General features: G+C 43.2%; 2 protein-coding genes across 2 annotated transcripts in view; both read left to right on the top strand.

Annotated features, from left to right (window-relative positions):
• The window catches only part of slc25a24l (solute carrier family 25 member 24, like), a 31,476-nt gene extending 23,758 nt beyond the window's left edge, over positions 1-7,718 (top strand). Inside the window, exons 8-10 of the mRNA XM_046322060.1 lie at positions 2,841-3,005; positions 6,600-6,738; positions 7,305-7,718. Of these exons, the coding sequence (XP_046178016.1) occupies positions 2,841-3,005; positions 6,600-6,738; positions 7,305-7,474 (474 nt within the window). The 3' untranslated portion in view covers positions 7,475-7,718. The remainder of the gene's footprint in view (positions 1-2,840; positions 3,006-6,599; positions 6,739-7,304) is intronic.
• Positions 7,719-8,176: 458 nt separating this feature from the next.
• Positions 8,177-20,339, top strand: part of fubp1 (far upstream element (FUSE) binding protein 1) — a 29,437-nt gene continuing 17,274 nt past the window's right edge. The window contains 9 exon segments of the mRNA XM_046320600.1: positions 8,177-8,321; positions 12,083-12,176; positions 13,543-13,578; positions 14,328-14,423; positions 14,790-14,861; positions 14,968-15,025; positions 15,271-15,538; positions 15,725-15,841; positions 17,242-17,344. Of these exon segments, the coding sequence (XP_046176556.1) occupies positions 8,232-8,321; positions 12,083-12,176; positions 13,543-13,578; positions 14,328-14,423; positions 14,790-14,861; positions 14,968-15,025; positions 15,271-15,538; positions 15,725-15,841; positions 17,242-17,344 (934 nt within the window). The 5' untranslated portion in view covers positions 8,177-8,231.

A 20,339-nucleotide genomic window follows, 5' to 3' on the forward strand; every position in this document is an offset into this window, starting at 1 on the left:
CACGGTGAATTCTAGACAAGGAACCGACAGGACAGGAACGGAACACAAAGGAAGAAATAGGGACTCTAATCAGGGGAAAGGATCGGGAACAGGTGTGGGAAGACTAAATGATTGATTAGGGGAATAGGAACAGCTGGGAGCAGGAACGGAACGATAGAGAGAAGAGAGAGCGAGAGAGTGAGAGAGGGAGGGGGAGAGAGAGGGATAGAAAGAGGGAAAGAACCTAATAAGACCAGCAGAGGGAAACGAATAGAATGGGAAGCACAGGGACAAGACAAGATAATAAATGACAAAACATGACAAATTCTATCCTCCTGATTCCTGCTTACAAGCAAAAACTAAAGAAGGAAGCACCAATGACACGGTCAATAAAAAAGTGGTCAGATGAAGCAGATGCTAAGCTACAGGACTGTTTTGCTAGCACAGACTGGAATATGTTCGCCACATCAGTCACTGGCTTTATTAATACGTGTATCGATGACGTCGTCCCCACACTGACTGTACGTACATACCCCAACCAGAAGCCATGGATTACAGGCAACTGAGCTAAAGGGTAGAGCTGCCGCTTTCAAGGAGCGGGACTCTTGCAAGCTTATAAGAAATCCCTCTATGCCCTCCGACGAACCATCAAACAGGCAAAGCGTCAGTACAGGGCTAAGATTGAATCGTACTACACTGGCCCCGACGCTTGTCGGATGTTGCAGGGCTTGCAAACTATTATAGACTACAAAGGGAAGCACAGCCAAGATCTGCCCAGTGACACAAGCCTACCAGATGAGCTAAATTACTTCTATGCTCGCTTCCAGGCAAGTAACTCTGAAACATGCATGAGAGCATCAGCTGTTCCGGACAACTGTGTGATCACACACTCCGTAGCCGATGTGAGTAAGACCTTTGAACAGGTCAACATTCACAAGGCCGCAGGGCCAGACAGATTACCAGGATGTGTACTCCGAGCATGTGATGACCAACTGGCAAGTGTCTTCACTGACATTTTCAACCTGTCCCTGACTGAGTCTGTAATACCAACATGTTTCAAGCAGACCACCATAGTCCCTGTGCCCAATAACACTAAGGTGAACTGCTTATGACTACTGACCTTTTCGCACTCACATCTGTAGCCATGAAGTGCTTTTTAAAGCCTGGTAATGGCTCATATCAACACCATTATCCCAGAAACCCTAGACCCACTCAAATTTGCATACCGCCCCAACAGCGTGATCCTGGACAACACCCTGTCGTTCTCAACTAACATCAAGGCGGTGGCCCGTTCCTGTAGGTTCATGCTCTACAACATCCGCAGAGTACGACCCTGCCTCACACAGGAAGCGGCGCAGGTCCTAATCCAGGCACTTGTCATCTCCCGTCTGGATTACTGCAACTCGCTGTTTCCTGGGCTCCCTGCCTGTGCCATTAAACCCCTACAACTCATCCAGAACGCCGCAGCCCGTCTGGTGTTCAACCTTCCCAAGTTCTCTCACGTCACCCCGCTCCTCCGCTCTCTCCACTGGCTTCCAGTTGAAGCTCGCATCCGCTACAAGACCATGGTGCTTGCCTACGGAGCTGTGAGGGGAACGGCACCTCAGTACCTCCAGGCTCTGATCAGGCCCTACACCCAAACAAGGGCACTGCGTTCATCCACCTCTGGCCTGCTCGCCTCCCTACCACTGAGGAAGTACAGTTCCCGCTCAGCCCAGTCAAAACTGTTCGCTGCTCTGGCCCCCCAATGGTGGAACAAACTCCCTCACGACGCCAGGACAGCGGAGTCAATCACCACCTTCCGGAGACACCTGAAACCCCACCTCTTTAAGGAATACCAAGGATAGGATAAGTAATCCTTCTCACCCCCCCCCTTTAAGATTTAGATGCACTATTGTAAAGTGACTGTTCTACTGGATGTCATAAGGTGAATGCACCAATTTGTAAGTCGCTCTGGATAAGAGCGTCTGCTAAACGACTTAAATGTAAATGTAACAGATCCACAGATGATGCCCACTTGGACAAAAGTAACACCTATGTGAGAATGCTATACAAAGCTCAACACTACGCTAAGTACCCTGGGACTAAACACTTCACTCTGCAACTGAATCCTTGACTTGTTGACGGGCCGCCCCCAGGTATTAAGGGTATAGGAACAACACATCCGCCACGCTAATCCTCCTTAGCATTTCACTTGTATACAGCGCATGTGACGAATACAATTTGATTTGATTTGATGAAGCCGTTGACTGAGGTGGTGTGCTCCTCTCAATGCCATTGGATGAATCACTAAATATTTTCCACTCTGCGCTAGCAAAACACGTAGCATCCGCGTCATCTATCCACTTCCATACTGAGCGAGTCACTGGTACTTCCTGCTTTAATTGTTGCTTGTAAGCAGGAATCAGGAGGATAGAATTATCAAATGCAATGTCTGCAATGTTTATTTTACCTTTATTTTACTAGGCAAGTCAGTTAAGAACAAATTCTTATTTTCAATGACGGCCTAGGAACAGTGGGTTAACTGCCTGTTCAGGGGCAGAACGACAGAGTTGTACCTTGTCAGCTCGGGGATTCGAACATGCAACCTTTCAGTTACTAGTCCTACCCTGCCGCCCCAATGTAGTTGGCCTGGAACGCGACCTCAGTCTGAATTAATTCCTGTCTGTGTTATATCATGTGTTGGTGGGGACCAGTTTGGTGCCTTTTATCATTGATTTTTCCAGCGCGTTGTCAACCGTATACATAACAATTTCTCACTGTCAATACTCAACTTGTAAGAAACACTGGACTGTCTAGCTAATATATCTATTGGTTAAAGAACTTAGACCAATGACGTGCTCCCTGCCTCCGTCTGCCAGGTGCTAAAGGTGAGACTGAACCTATGGGCAGGTACCTACAGCGGGGTGGTGCAGTGTGCCCGCTCCATCTACAGGAATGAGTCTGCTGCATCCTTCTACAGGGGCTTCAGACCCAGTATCCTCTGTATGATTCCCTACGCTGGGGTGGAGTGTGCCGTTCACCAGGTCAGACAGCCGAACACTCTATCACATCTGTAGTGTACTATCTGTAGTTTACTACCTGTAGTGTACTATCTGTAGTGGACTATCTGTAGTGTACTATCTGTAGTGTACTATCTATCTGTAGTTTACTATCTGTAGTGTACTACCTGTAGTGTACTACCTGTAGTGTACTATCTGTAGTGTACTATCTGTAGTGAACTATCTGTATTGTACTATCTGTAGTGTACTGTCTGTAGTGTACTATCTGTAGTTTACTATCTGTAGTTAACTATCTGTAGTGTACTATCTGTAGTGAACTATCTGTAGTGAACTATCTGTAATGTACTATCTGTAGTGTACTATCTGTAGTTTACTACCTGTAGTTTACTACCTGTAGTGTACTATCTGTAGTGTACTACCTGTAGTGTACTATCTGTAGTGTACTATCTGTAGTGTACTATCTGTAGTTTACTACCTGTAGTGTACTATCTGTAGTGTACTATCTGTAGTGAACTATCTGTAGTGAACTATCTGTAGTGTACTATCTGTAGTGTATCTGTATTGTACTATCTGTAGTTTACTATCTGTATTGAACTATCTGTAGTGTACTATCTGTGTACTATCTGTAGTGAACTATCTGTAGTGTACTATCTGTAGTGAACTATCTGTAGTGTACTATCTGTAGTGAACTATCTGTAGTGAACTATCTGTAGTGTACTATCTGTAGTGTACTATCTATCTGTAGTGTACTATCTATCTGTAGTTTACTATCTGTAGTGTACTACCTGTAGTGTACTACCTGTAGTGTACTATCTGTAGTGTACTATCTGTAGTGAACTATCTGTATTGTACTATCTGTAGTGTACTGTCTGTAGTGTACTATCTGTAGTGTACTATCTGTAGTGAACTATCTGTAGTGAACTATCTGTAGTGAACTATCTGTAGTGTACTATCTGTAGTTTACTACCTGTAGTTTACTACCTGTAGTGTACTATCTATAGTGTACTACCTGTAGTGTACTATCTGTAGTGTACTATCTGTAGTGTACTATCTGTAGTTTACTACCTGTAGTGTACTATCTGTAGTTTACTACCTGTAGTGTACTATCTGTAGTGTACTATCTATAGTGAACTATCTGTAGTGTACTATCTGTAGTTTACTACCTGTAGTTTACTACCTGTAGTGTACTATCTGTAGTGTACTACCTGTAGTGTACTATCTGTAGTGTACTATCTGTAGTGTACTATCTGTAGTTTACTACCTGTAGTGTACTATCTGTAGTTTACTACCTGTAGTGTACTATCTGTAGTTAACTATCTGTAGTGTACTATCTGTAGTGAACTACCTGTAGTGTACTATCTGTAGTGTACTATCTGTAGTGTACTATCTGTAGTTTACTATCTGTAGTGAACTATCTGTAGTGTACTATCTGTAGTGTACTATCTGTAGTGAACTATCTGTAGTGTACTATCTGTAGTGAACTATCTGTAGTGTACTATCTGTAGTGTACTATCTGTAGTGAACTATCTGTAGTGAACTATCTGTAGTGTACTATCTGTAGTGTACTATCTGTAGTGTACTATCTATCTGTAGTTTACTATCTGTAGTGTACTATCTGTAGTGTACTATCTGTAGTGAACTATCTGTAGTGTACTATCTGTAGTGAACTATCTGTAGTGTACTATCTGTAGTGAACTATCTGTAGTGTACTATCTGTAGTGTACTATCTGTAGTGAACTATCTGTAGTGAACTATCTGTAGTGTACTATCTATAGTGTACTATCTGTAGTGTACTATCTGTAGTGTACTATCTGTAGTGAACTATCTGTAGTGACTATCTGTAGTGTACTATCTGTAGTGAACTATCTGTAGTGAACTATCTGTAGTGAACTATCTGTAGTGTACTATCTGTAGTGTACTATCTGTAGTGTACTATCTATCTGTAGTTTACTATCTGTAGTGTACTATCTGTAGTGTACTATCTGTAGTTTACTACCTGTAGTGTACTATCTGTAGTTTACTACCTGTAGTATACTATCTGTAGTTAACTATCTGTAGTGTACTATCTGTAGTGTACTATCTGTAGTGTACTATCTGTAGTTTACTACCTGTAGTGAACTATCTGTAGTTCACTATCTGTAGTGAACTATCTGTAGTGTACTGTCTGTAGTGCACTATCTGTAGTGGACTATCTGTAGTGTACTATCTGTAGTGTACTATCTATAGTGTACTATCTGTAGTGAACTATCTGTAGTAAACTATCTGTAGTGTACTATCTGTAGTGTACTATCTGTAGTGAACTATCTGTAATGTACTATCTGTAGTGAACTATCTTTAGTGTACTATCTGTAGTGTACTATCTGTAGTGAACTATCTGTAGTGAACTATCTGTAGTGTACTATCTGTAGTGTACTATCTGTAGTGTACTATCTGTAGTGTACTATCTATCTGTAGTTTACTATCTGTAGTGTACTACCTGTAGTGTACTATCTGTAGTGTACTACCTGTAGTGTACTATCTGTAGTGTACTATCTGTAGTGTACTATCTGTAGTTTACTACCTGTAGTGTACTATCTGTAGTTTACTACCTGTAGTGTACTATCTGTAGTTAACTATCTGTAGTGTACTATCTGTAGTGTACTACCTGTAGTTTACTATCTGTAGTTTACTACCTGTAGTGAACTATCTGTAGTGTACTATCTGTAGTGAACTATCTGTAGTGTACTGTCTGTAGTGCACTATCTGTAGTGGACTATCTGTAGTGTACTATCTGTAGTGTACTATCTATAGTGTACTATCTGTAGTGAACTATCTGTAGTAAACTATCTGTAGTGAACTATCTGTAGTGTACTATCTGTAGTGAACTATCTGTAGTGTACTATCTGTAGTGAACTATCTTTAGTGTACTATCTGTAGTGTACTATCTGTAGTGTACTATCTGTAGTGAACTATCTGTAGTGTACTATAAATGACTGGGTACCATTTGGGACTCCATGTACATTCCATTTGAAGTATATTACCATAGAGATCTATGAATGGAGCTCTATATGGGGACTTGTGTGTACTTGTTGACCTACACACTCCGTTCCTAGAATGGACTGGTGAAAACTCTAGCCCTTCTGAGCAAGTTCACACTTCAAGATGGGTATGAAAACATACAGCAACCTTGTTTTACAGTAATCTACTCCACTCTCTTCCCCCCCCCCCCCTCTCTCACATCTGTTAGTCTGTCTTGAGTTGGCTATGACCAACCTGTTCAGAGAGCCCAACATGAACTACATCAACCTTATTTTATTGTTTATCTGCGTGCCACAAGATTGTGTTGTTTGCCCTCTGAGCAAAAGCCTGTGAATGAAGGAGGCCTGAGTTCGAACCCATTGATTTTACTTCAATCTAATGGGTATCCTATCACTGACTCTCCTCTCTCTCTCTCTCCTCTCTCCTTTCTCTCTCTCTCTGTATCTCTCTGTCCCCCTCTCTCTCTCTCTCTCTCTCATTTCTCTCTCTGTCCCCCTCTCTCTCTCTCCTTTCTCTCTCTCTCTGTATCTCTCTGTCCCCTTCTCTCTCATTTTCTCACCTCCCCCTCTACCCCCCCCCCTCTCTCTCCCTCTCCCGCAGTCCATTGTGACCTGGGCTAAGACCCAACAGGACTACAGCAGTGACTCCCAGCTCTTCTTTTTCAGTTTTGTGGCCTTCTCTGCTGGACAGATGAGCAGCTATCCTCTAGCTGTGATCAGGACCCAGCAGCAAGCTCAGGGTAACGGTCGATCCATGCAAAGAACAATAATCAGAAACATTTTCATTCAATTAAAATAAGCCACTCATTTATCTGTTTCAATGAACTCTGCATGTAACTTTTCCTGGCCATGTGATCTAACCAGGACACCCCCTGTTCCTAGGGCCATGTGATCTAACCAGGACACCCCCTGTTCCTAAGGCCATGTGATCTAACCAGGACACCTCCTGTTCCTAAGGCCATGTGATCTAACCAGGACACCCACCGTCCCTAAGGCCATGTGATCTAACCAGGACACCCACCATCCCTAAGGCCATGTTATCTAACCAGAACACCCCCTGTTCCTAAGGCCATGTTATCTAACCAGGACACCCCCTGTTCCTAAGGCCATGTGATCTAACCAGGACACCCCCTGTTCCTAGGACCTGAAGTGTGTCTTGGTCAGTTTATATGATCACGATATGCTCCTCCTGTCCCTGATTAGAATTGTGTCACTGTAGTCTGTGAGGTACAGTGTACCATACTGTACATAACTTACTGGATGTGATGTGTCCATAACAGGCTATTCTTACTTCCTTGTCTTACAGCTTTCAGTTCAACTTCACCCACAACTTTTCTTCAGGGGTTCACAGGCATCTATGAGAGACATGGAATACGAGGATACTACAATGGGATGGGGGCCAGTTTCGTCCGGGCGATTCCATGCGCTCTGTTAAACTACACCTTGATGAAGAAACTAGACACAATGCTTTCCTGATTTCAGAGTCATAGTTAATTATAATTTGTTGTAGGTTTTTGTGAATGATTTTATGTAATACTCTGTACAAAACAACAACCTTTAAACTTGATGCCATTGTCAATGAACTGTCCCAAAATACTTCAAATTGCAATGAACTACCAAATAGAACTACCAAATATACAACCAAAGGACTGTTGTTGGAGGGCTGATTGGGGCCCAATCTCCAGCCTGACCAATCCTTTGTTGACCCCTATTGTCATTAAATCAGTGTGAAGTATCTATGGCCTCCTCCTTTGCCTTTCTTTCAAGCACATTTGTGCAAAAACTAGAGTAGTGTTTTAGACTCTAAATTACAGTGCAGTGTGTGCTCACAAAGAGGGTGTATTTGGTTATAATGTTTATCACAAAATGCAGGACTTCCTACAGTATTACATTTTGCAAATATATTTAGTTGGTTATCATACTAAATATGAAAGTTACTAAAACATGTGTACATTGTAACCATATTTGTAACTTAACGTTGCAGGCGTAAAACAAATATTTGAAAGGATTTTCCATTATTTTAGTAAAATAGTACAAGTAGAATCATTGGATGGTACAACCCAAATCCCGCCTTAGTCCTTGATCGACGTGTCAAACAGCCAGTTTCCTGTTCTGTCTGGACTCGCGAGATTTGTGTGGCCCCTTTTCTGCTGTGTCACAACGCGAGACTCTTTTTCAACGAGAACGGCCATCTTCTCTCTCCGGGCTTGACAAGACAAGTGTTACATCAGATATGGCTGACTACTCGAACGTGGCTCCGCCGTCGGGAAATGGCGCCGGAATGAACGACGCTTTTAAAGACGCACTTCAGCGAGCTAGACAGGTAAGATAAATAATATAATATTAGCACACAGGGCGTCGTAAATTGATAGTCGAGCTTTAAATGGAACTAAATCTAAACCTCGGGATGTTTCCAATTTGCGGCCTTCAGAGAAGGCTTCGTGTTGGCTGTCCCAACAAAGGAATGTAATAACCTTAGCTAGCTAGTCAGCTAATAAGCCTGGTATTGCTAGGTCATTTAGCGATACGTTTCAAAATCATCGGTGAATTGACGAAGTGCAGTTTTGATTAAGTTGATTTGCGGATTTCAATAAGTAGCTAACAAAACGATAACCAAGATAACGTCACACATCTATCGTTAGTTACGGTTACTATATGTGGCATTTTCATTTCAGAAAGACTGTTGCGTTGATGCTGTGGAGGTAGGTGAGGCCATGATACACTGGCTTATTTATTCTTATTTTTAATGAAATATTGCCTGACAATGGTTGCGACTTTTTTTTACATTTGAAATTAGCAACTATTATGTTTTATGCTGATCGGCGGTGTCACATAGTGGGCAATTTCCTAGTGATCACAATCAGTGCAGATGATGGTCATGTGATCAGTCTAACGTTAATCTAACAAATACTATTATAGGAAACATGGCGATTTGTTTTTGAGCTGAAAGCGAGAGAAAGTCACCTCCCCAACTTCGGAGTGAAATGTTAGCCATTCACTACAATATTTTTTTTGTACCATGATACATAGTGTTCAATTATCCACGGTGATGCGCATGCTAATCGACATCCATGCTTTAGTCAATGGGACGAAGTCTAACTCGTTGGCTTTTACATTTCGTTTTTGTTTTGTATCGTTTTTTTTTGTATCCTCAACTTGCCAGCTAACTAGATTAATACCATTTACACTGCCTAGCTTCGACTTGCGAAGTACAAAGTCACCTAAATATAGTTATCCTTCTGTATTCATTGACTTGACTAGCAGTAGGTTGAGTGGACGCCCAGGGCAGAGGCAACACACCTCTTTGTTCCCTGTTTGTTAGCTAATCAATTCCAGTAGCCTACATGTGTGGCAGTCAACAGACAACCAGCTATAGGAGTTGAGTAAAAAATATGGGGAAATCGAGTTATAAGTTGATATATACGAAATATATTATTCATGTCCATGCTGCTCATTGCTCCAGTGTCATTATAATCCATTGCCTGCAAAATTTCGTTAGAAATGTACATATAACTAGGAATGTGATGGATGGATAATAAGTCAAAGTTTATGCACAATACCTTGAATGTGTCCTTAACATGTGTTTACCTATCTCACTACAATAAGAACAGTGAATTTTTTTTTGGGGGGGGTGTACCTGGTTTGAAATGCCTTATTTGCTAGGGTCTTAAGATTTTGGACATGCAAATCTGTTCTGCCATTTTGGTACAGTGACTCACTACCCAAACACAACTGGTTTCAAGTGGCCAAGAGATGTCATGTGATCTATCTAGTTGGTGAACTGTGAATTGGACAGGGCTGATACAAGACCAAACATTTTGTTGAGTGGCAAGTAGTTTAATTTTTGGGAGCATGGGGGGAAAAAAAACTCAGGTAATTGTAGTAATCATAGGGCATTGTTTTTTTTTTTTTAGCAAGTGCCTTAGAGGAGCAAGTGAGTGCAGATTCGTTAGCGTCGTTGTCGCACCTTTACATCAACGAAGACATGTCATCTAGTCAAAAGACATGACCCATATTTCCAGAGCAACATTTATCTTCCTATAGCGGATAGCATTTCACTTTCATAAACTCCACGTTAATCATTTGTTTACTGGCAGGCTAGCTAAAAACCGGGTAACTTTACCAGTATTATGCAAACATTTAGGGGCACAGGAAGAAAATAAAAGAGAGCATCTTCAGGACAGCACTGAATGAGTGACCAATCTCTTGAATGTTGTCACCATAAACCTGGACAGGAACATTTTCAATGTTATGCATCTCAAAAGGAAGCTTGTGATTTTACAATGTAGAATCCTAATATTCCTAAAGTGGAATCAAAATTGTAGCTTTTATAATGTATTTACTGTGTTGCATATTAGTTTCTATTGGACAACATGTGCTTCAAAAGTAGCAAGAATATAGGCCCAGTACAGGCTAACTCTCAATCGATAATTTTCTTTCTCTGGTGCTCCTAAATTTTACGTGGCGCTTCTAACGTTTTGGACTACCAGTGCTACCAACAATTTTATTTATTTTACAGCCCTGGATGGGGGATATATGGGTTGGCAGGTAGCCTAGTTGTGTTAAGTGCGTTGGGCCAGTAAACAAAAGGTTGCTAGATCGAATCCCAGAGCTGATAAGGTAAAAGTCTGTCGTTCTGCCCCTGAACAAGGCAGTTAACCCACTGTTCCTAGACCAGTTAACCCACTGTTCCTAGACCAGTTAACCCACTGTTCCTAGACCAGTTAACCCACTGTTCCTAGACCAGTTAACCCACTGTTCCTAGACCAGTTAACCCACTGTTCCTAGACCAGTTAACCCACTGTTCCTAGACCAGTTAACCCACTGTTCCTAGACCAGTTAACCCACTGTTCCTAGACCAGTTAACCCACTGTTCCTAGACCAGTTAACCCACTGTTCCTAGACCAGTTAACCCACTGTTCCTTAACCCACTGTTCCTAGACCAGTTAACCCACTGTTCCTAGACCAGTTAACCCACTGTTCCTAGACCAGTTAACCCACTGTTCCTAGACCAGTTAACCCACTGTTCCTAGACCAGTTAACCCACTGTTCCTAGACCAGTTAACCCACTGTTCCTAGACCAGTTAACCCACTGTTCCTAGACCAGTTAACCCACTGTTCCTAGACCAGTTAACCCACTGTTCCTAGACCAGTTAACCCACTGTTCCTAGACCAGTTAACCCACTGTTCCTAGACCAGTTAACCCACTGTTCCTAGACCAGTTAACCCACTGTTCCTAGACCAGTTAACCCACTGTTCCTAACCAGTTAACCCACTGTTCCTAGACCAGTTAACCCACTGTTCCTAGACCAGTTAACCCACTGTTCCTAGACCAGTTAACCCACTGTTCCTAGACCAGTTAACCCACTGTTCCTAGACCAGTTAACCCACTGTTCCTAGACCAGTTAACCCACTGTTCCTAGACCAGTTAACCCACTGTTCCTAGACCAGTTAACCCACTGTTCCTAGACCAGTTAACCCACTGTTAACCTAGACCAGTTAACCCACTGTTCCTAGACCAGTTAACCCACTGTTCCTAGACCAGTTAACCCACTGTTCCTAGACCAGTTAACCCACTGTTCCTAGACCAGTTAACCCACTGTTCCTAGACCAGTTAACCCACTGTTCCTAGACCAGTTAACCCACTGTTCCTAGGTAGTCATTGTAAATAATAATTTGTTCTTAACTGACTTGCCTAGTTAAATAAAATCTATATTTACATCAATGGATAGGTAGACTCTAGCTTTCTCCAATGTGTATCATTCCTGTAAATCACACAAGCCCTACACATTTAAAATGGCCGTGTTCCTATGGGAATTTGTGCATGTTTAGTGTGTTATCCTCAGACATCATTCAAACCGTTTTAAAAACATAAGAGTGTTTTCTATCCACAACTGGGACTGAGGAGCAGGCCGTTTACTCTGGGTACCTTTCTTCCAAGCTACTCAATCCTGCCCCTGCAGCCATAATAAGTAAACCTAGCCACATGCTAGCTAACATAACTCCATTGGAAACGAGCCAGCTACGGAAGTTGTGTTGTCGTGGAGCCATGTTTAGATTTGAATGTTTGTTTTGGTTTTCCAGATCGCCGCTAAGATTGGTGGTGACGGCGTTCCCGCAGCGCCCTCGGGTAATGAGTTTGGATACGGAGGCCAGAAGCGACCCCTAGAAGACGCCGGTGAGTACGGCACACTCATTTCATACCTCCGTATCTCCGTTGCTCCATCGTTTGCCTGTACTGTTATAGATTGGACTTGCCTTTCTGATCCCCACGCCTGGTCTCAGAGCTATTTTAATTATTTTTTTTACGTACTTCATTGTCTAGACAAGCATGTAATTACAGATAAGACAAATCCAAGAGAGCAGAAAAATTGACTTGTGTGTATGTTCTGTTTTTAATTTGCTTGCAATATGTTAATCGTCTTGACATTTATGCTTTCCCAAATAGGCATGCATTGAGAATCCAGTCTTGGCACCTAGCTATGGTGTAGCTATAGAACTGGATACAACGCTACTGTCCAGTGTCAAAACAAAGCGTTTATCCAATGTGTAAAACTCAGGTCTTAAACGGGCTTCTGTTATCAGTTTAGCCTCTTGTATCACAGCTGAAGCGATGTGTGTGTTTGGAGTGGGGTCACCCATTTACAGAAACAAAAAATGCTCTACACTTAAGTAGACCAGGTCTCTTGAAAAATATAATATTTCAATGAGACTAATCTGGATAAATATAAAAAGTTAAAATAAATCAAAGCATCTGGTAAATGGCATTGGCCTGAATTGTATGGAGAAACCCAGGTGTTGCCAGTGTTGTGTATTACTGTTCCGTTCTGTCTATTCACTCTGTAGATGACTGTTGGACCAGTCTAAACAGTAGAACCCACCAGGAAGGGATGAACTCTCCTTTCTCAGGCATGGTCTCTTTTGATAAATAACCATTAGGCACTTAGGCCAACCAGTTTTTAAATTTTTAAACCACACACATGTTGTAGTATGATCTAGAAAAGGCATTATGTTGTGGTGTGAAATGGCATGGGTGAACAATAGTATATGAGATTATATTTATATAGCCAAGTTAGTGTGTGGTTTTTGGCATGTTTTTAGAAATTATATCCTAACTTTTTTGGGGGGTGATTAAAAAAATAAAAATTATTGTTCAATGTTGTTTATAGACTTGGCATAAAATGCTTGACTTAGTTTTTAGTAATAAATGACTTTAGGTGAGAGAGAATCACCTGTTCTGTATCATGTATAGTAAAATATGCTCAGTCGGCTCAGTTCCATGGTTTGATAGTGATGCATTTAGCAGGGGGTTTGTATGTTATAATAAACCGCTAACCTTGTTACTATTTGATATACATTAGTTGGGCCTCCTTGTGTTTATAGAAAATACTATGTCTGTGTGTGCGCCATGCTGCACAGGCATTAGATGTAATGTCAAATGGCCATTTTTCTCACTCGAAGTAGGACGGTTGTAGCCCAGCTCTCAGTCCCAGTTCTGGGGACCCTCGGCAGTCCAGTAACCCCGTATCCTCTTCTCCTTACAGACCAACCAGAGACCAAGAAGGTGGCACCGAATGACCGTGAGTACCTGTTGCTCGCTGGCTGTTAAAGGAAATGTATAGGATAGGCCCTTCTGTCTAGAAATAGCCACAGGTCCATATGGGTTTATGATTGAGTCCCAAAAGGCACCCTGTGCAGTGCACTACTTTGGACCTGGGTTTATGGGGGTCAGTGTACTTCTTTGGACGTGGTTTATGGGGGTCAGTGCACTACTTTGGACCTGGGTTTATGGGGGTCAGTGCACTACTTTGGACCTGGGTTTATGGGGGTCAGTGTACTACTTTGGACCTGGGTTTATGGGGGTCAGTGTACTACTTTGGACCTGGGTTTATGGGGGTCAGTGTACTACTTTGGACCTGGGTTTATGGGGGTCAGTGTACTGCTTTGGACCTGGGTTTATGGGGGTCAGTGTACTGCTTTGGACCTGGGTTTATGGGGGTCAGTGTACTGCTTTGGACCTGGGTTTATGGGGGTCAGTGTACTGCTTTGGACCTGGGTTTATGGGGGTCAGTGTACTGCTTTGGACCTGGGTTTATGGGGGTCAGTACTGCTTTGGACCTGGGTTTATGGGGGTCAGTGTACTGCTTTGGACCTGGGTTTATGGGGGTCAGTGTACTGCTTTGGACCTGGGTTTATGGGGGTCAGTGTACTGCTTTGGACCAATCTAAGGGGTAGGGGGTGCATTTGGGAAAGGGACTATGGTGCACCTGGACAGGGCCCCATTTTATACTCCCTTTTATCTCAATGTCTTTGGTTTCCTTTCTGGCAGCGTTCTCGGCAGCGATGGGAATGGGAGGAATGGGAGGTGGTGGACCACGGTCAGCATCAGAGGAGTTCAAGGTTCCTGACGGGATGGTTGGATTCAGTAAGTGTACACACACACACACACACCTTCCCTAGAGGAATGGCTGGGGTCAGGAAGTGTACACAAACACACACACCTTCCCTAGAGGAATGGCTGGGGTCAGGAAGTGTACACAAACACACACACCTTCCCTAGAGGAATGGCTGGGGTCAGGAAGTGTACACAAACACACACACCTTCCCTAGAGGAATGGCTGGGGTCAGGAAGTGTACACAAACACACACACACACACCTTCCCTAGAGGAATGGCTGGGGTCAGTAAGTGTACACACACACCTTCCCTAGAGGAATGGCTGGGGTCAGGAAGTACACACACAACGTGCAGATGGATTCTGGGGGTTGATAACCTAATCTTTTGTACCCAAGTTATTGGAAGAGGAGGAGAACAGATATCCCGCATGCAGCAAGAGTCGGGATGCAAAATCCAGATCGCCCCCGGTAAGATTTCCACGATGTTATGACAGCGGTTTCCTCATACTGTTTGATGGAGAGTTCTGCATGCTATCTCTCCTCTGAAACGCTTCTTCATTTCTCTGTATTCCAGACAGTGGAGGAATGCCTGATAGGTCAGTCACACTGACAGGATCCCCAGACTCAATACAGTAAGTAATCACACATTCTCTGGTGACAAAAAAAAAGCCAGTACAACATTACATTAGTTAGTAGGCTAGTCCCATTATCACAGATGTGGCCCTCAGAGACCATAGCTGACAGTCTCTCTGTCCCTGGTGTGTGTTTCCAGAGCTAGCAAGAGGCTAACCATGTGTCTAGTTACTAGTTAATTTTTTTCGTAGGCCAACTGTCCATGCTCTTAGCTAATGGTAACATTGTTGCTGTCCCCAACCAGAGCTGCCAAGAGGCTGCTGACGGAGATCGTTGATAAGGGTCGTCCTACTCCAGCCTTCCACCACAACGACGCCGGTGGCCCCGGTATGTCTGTCCAGGAGATGCTGGTCCCTGCCTCCAAGGCTGGCCTGGTCATCGGGAAGGGAGGAGAGACCATTAAACAGCTGCAGGAGAGGGCCGGGGTCAAGATGGTCATGATCCAGGAAGGGCCTCAGAACACAGGAGCGGACAAACCTCTACGCATCTCTGGGGAACCTTTTAAAGTCCAGGTAAATGGATTCTCACTCCCTGAAGTTACATTGAAATGTTGTAAGTGAAATGAGTCACTCTGAAAGAAATTGCAAACTACTCATAACTAAATTTGCATGCTTATTTGCCCATGATAATATTTTTGGGGTTAAGTTCCCTGACTTTCTCCTCCTGTGTTTTATCCGGTTGACTGTCTGGTCCTTCAGCAAGCCAAAGACATGGTGATGGAGCTGATCAGAGAGCAGGGCTTCAGGGAGCAGAGAGGAGAGTACGGCTCTAGGATGGGCGGCGGTGGAGGAGGAGGAGGAGGTGAGGGCCTGGATGTAAGTCAACAGTAACACTCATCTTACACTCACAAGGAATACAGAGTTAATGGTAGACTTGGCAGGTTGACGATGTCAGACTTGGGTTTTCTCAAGGGTCACGTTGCTTTGTCGTATCTACAGGATTAAAACGGCCCTGTGCTTTAACTTCTTATGGTATAGGGGATGCTTGCGTCCCACTTGGGGGGAACTGGGAAAATGCAGCGCGCCAAATTCAAATAATGATATAAAACATTCATTAAATCACACATGTAAGAAAGATACTCAAAGCTACACTCGTTATGAATCCAGCCAACATGTCAGATTTTAAAAAGCTTTTTGACGAGAGCATTAAGAAGCGAATATCTGATAGCCCTCCAGGATGACACTGGTACCAATTTTGCGACGCCTCCTTGGGTCTCCCGGTTGCGGCCGGCTACGACGCAGCTAACAAGTACGAAGTAATTCTCATGGAGAACACTAACTAAATACATTGCGAACAATAAATATATGCACGATGGTGCCCGCAGTCGGCTCTGGTTCAGTGTTAAGAGCATTTAGAATATTTTAGACGGGTAACTTAATAGTTATATCTAGCTGGCAAACATTTTCGTTGTGATTTCCATACTGTATTTAGATCACGTGGCTCTTGTTGAACAACAGTGAGTGTTTCACAATGCTCTGTTTACTCGTCATGTGTTTGTAAACAAACGCTACGTGACTACGTGACTACGTAATGAGACCAGTGAAATGAAGGAGGCAATGTTCTCCTAACATATTGCCACAAGTTCACTGCAGAAATAACTCCAAATATAAACTAATAACTTATAAGAAATGTTTTCGGCGGTATTGAAATAAAGGTGGCTTTTTCCATATACCCCGGTATTGGGTATATAATAATATAATAATAATATATGCCATTTAGCAGACGCTTTTATCCAAAGCGACTTACAGTCATGTGTGCATACATTCTACGTATGGGTGGTCCCGGGAATCGAACCCACTACCCTGGCGTTACAAGCGCCATGCTCTACCAACTGAGCTACAGAAGGACCACTATATACAGTATACCGCCCTAGCCTACAGGAGACTATGTAATGGAATGCTTTGTTTAATGTTCGTCTTCACTCCCTCAGGTTCCTGTCCCCAGGTTTGAGTTGACCTCTAACCTGGCCTGTGTCCTCCCTCCTCAGGTTCCTGTCCCCAGGTTTGAGTTGACCTCTAACCTGGCCTGTGTCTTCCCTCCTCAGGTTCCTGTCCCCAGGTTTGAGTTGACCTCTAACCTGGCCTGTGTCCTCCCTCCTCAGGTTCCTGTCCCCAGGTTTGAGTTGACCTCTAACCTGGCCTGTGTCCTCCCTCCTCAGGTTCCTGTCCCCAGGTTTGAGTTGACCTCTAACCTGGCCTGTGTCCTCCCTCCTCAGGTTCCTGTCCCCAGGTTTGCGGTAGGAATCGTGATCGGGAGAAACGGAGAGATGATCAAGAAGATCCAGAGCGACACAGGAGTCAGGATCCAGTTCAAACCAGGTGAGACCTCACTGATAAAAAGCATGTCTCAAAATGCCACCCTATTCCCTATATAGTGCACTACTTTGGACCAAAACACTATTCCCTATATAGTGCACTACTTTGGACCAAAACACTATTCCCTATATAGTGCACTACTTTGGACCAAAACACTATTCCCTATATAGTGCACTACTTTGGACCAAAACACTATTCCCTATATAGTGCACTACTTTGGACCAAAACACTATTCCCTATATAGTGCACTACTTTGGACCAAAACACTATTCCCTATATAGTGCACTACTTTGGACCAAAACACTATTCCCTATATAGTGCACTACTTTGGACCAAAACACTATTCCCTATATAGTGCACTACTTTGGACCAAAACACTATTCCCTATATTGTGCACTACTTTGGACCAAAACACTATTCCCTATATTGTGCACTACTTTGGACCAAAACACTATTCCCTATATAGTGCACTACTTTGGACCAAAACACTATTCCCTATATAGTGCACTACTTTGGACCAAAACACTATTCCCTATATAGTGCACTACTTTGGACCAAAACACTATTCCCTATATAGTGCACTACTTTGGACCAAAACACTATTCCCTATATAGTGCACTACTTTGGACCAAAACACTATTCCCTATATAGTGCACTACTTTGGACCAAAACACTATTCCCTATATAGTGCACTACTTTGGACCAAAACACTATTCCCTATATAGTGCACTACTTTGGACCAAAACACTATTCCCTATATAGTGCACTACTTTGGACCAAAACACTATTCCCTATATAGTGCACTACTTTGGACCAAAACACTATTCCCTATATAGTGCACTACTTTGGACCAAAACACTATTCCCTATATAGTGCACTACTTTGGACCAAAACACTATTCCCTATATAGTGCACTACTTTGGACCAAAACACTATTCCCTATATTGTGCACTACTTTGGACCAAAACACTATTCCCTATATAGTGCACTACTTTGGACCAAAACACTATTCCCTATATAGTGCACTACTTTGGACCAAAACACTATTCCCTATATTGTGCACTACTTTGGACCAAAACACTATTCCCTATATTGTGCACTACTTTGGACCAAAACACTATTCCCTATATAGTGCACTACTTTGGACCAAAACACTATTCCCTATATAGTGCACTACTTTGGACCAAAACACTATTCCCTATATAGTGCACTACTTTGGACCAAAACACTATTCCCTATATAGTGCACTACTTTGGACCAAAACACTATTCCCTATATAGTGCACTACTTTGGACCAAAACACTATTCCCTATATAGTGCACTACTTTGGACCAAAACACTATTCCCTATATAGTGCACTACTTTGGACCAAAACACTATTCCCTATATAGTGCACTACTTTGGACCAAAACACTATTCCCTATATAGTGCACTACTTTGGACCAAAACACTATTCCCTATATAGTGCACTACTTTGGACCAAAACACTATTCCCTATATAGTGCACTACTTTGGACCAAAACACTATTCCCTATATAGTGCACTACTTTGGACCAAAACACTATTCCCTATATAGTGCACTACTTTGGACCAAAACACTATTCCCTATATAGTGCACTACTTTGGACCAAAACACTATTCCCTATATAGTGCACTACTTTGGACCAAAACACTATTCCCTATATAGTGCACTACTTTGGACCAAAACACTATTCCCTATATTGTGCACTACTTTGGACCAAAACACTATTCCCTATATTGTGCACTACTTTGGACCAAAACACTATTCCCTATATAGTGCACTACTTTGGACCAAAACACTATTCCCATATAGTGCACTACTTTGGACCAAAACACTATTCCCTATATAGTGCACTACTTTGGACCAAAACACTATTCCCTATATAGTGCACTACTTTGGACCAAAACACTATTCCCTATATAGTGCACTACTTTGGACCAAAACACTATTCCCTATATAGTGCACTACTTTGGACCAAAACACTATTCCCTATATAGTGCACTACTTTGGACCAAAACACTATTCCCTATATAGTGCACTACTTTGACCAAAACACTATTCCCTATATAGTGCACTACTTTGACCAAAACACTATTCCCTATATAGTGCACTACTTTGACCAAAACACTATTCCCGTATAGTGCCACTACTTTGACCAAACACTATTCCCGTATAGTGCACTACTTTGACCAGAACCTTATTCCCTATATAGTGCACTACTTTGACCTGAACCTTATTCCCTATATAGTGCACTACTTTGACCAGAACCTTATTCCCTATATAGTGCACTACTTTGACCAGAACCTTATTCCCTATATAGTGCACTACTTTGACCAGAACCTTATTCCCTATATAGTGCACTACTTTGACCAGAACCTTATTCCCTATATAGTGCACTACTTTGACCAGAACCTTATTCCCTATATAGTGCACTACTTTGACCAGAACCTATGGGGCCCATTTGGGGATGCAACTAGTCTGTTACCTGAATGTAGACTGTTAGTGACTACTGACTTCATTGTCCAGTGATGAGGAAGGAAATTGTCAGATATGTCTAGTTACTATGACCTGACCTCTCCCCGTGGCCACGCCCCTCTTGACCTGACCTCTCCCCGTGGCCACGCCCTCTTGACCTGACCTCTCCCCGTGGCCACGCCCCTCTTGACCTGACCTCTCCCCGTGGCCACGCCCTCTTGACCTGACCTCTCCCCGTGGCCACGCCCCTCTTGACCTGACCTCTCCCCGTGGCCACGCTCCTCTTGACCTGACCTCTCCCCGTGGCCACGCTCCTCTTGACCTGACCTCTCCCCGTGGCCACGCCCCTCTTGACCTGACCTCTCCCCGTGGCCACGCCCCTCTTGACCTGACCTCTCCCCGTGGCCACGCCCCTCTTGACCTGACCTCTCCCCGTGGCCACGCCCCTCTTGACCTGACCTCTCCCCGTGGCCACGCCCCTCTTGACCTGACCTCTCCCCG

This window comes from Oncorhynchus gorbuscha, linkage group LG22 (genome assembly GCF_021184085.1).
Source record: "Oncorhynchus gorbuscha isolate QuinsamMale2020 ecotype Even-year linkage group LG22, OgorEven_v1.0, whole genome shotgun sequence".
Taxonomy (NCBI): domain Eukaryota; kingdom Metazoa; phylum Chordata; class Actinopteri; order Salmoniformes; family Salmonidae; genus Oncorhynchus; species Oncorhynchus gorbuscha.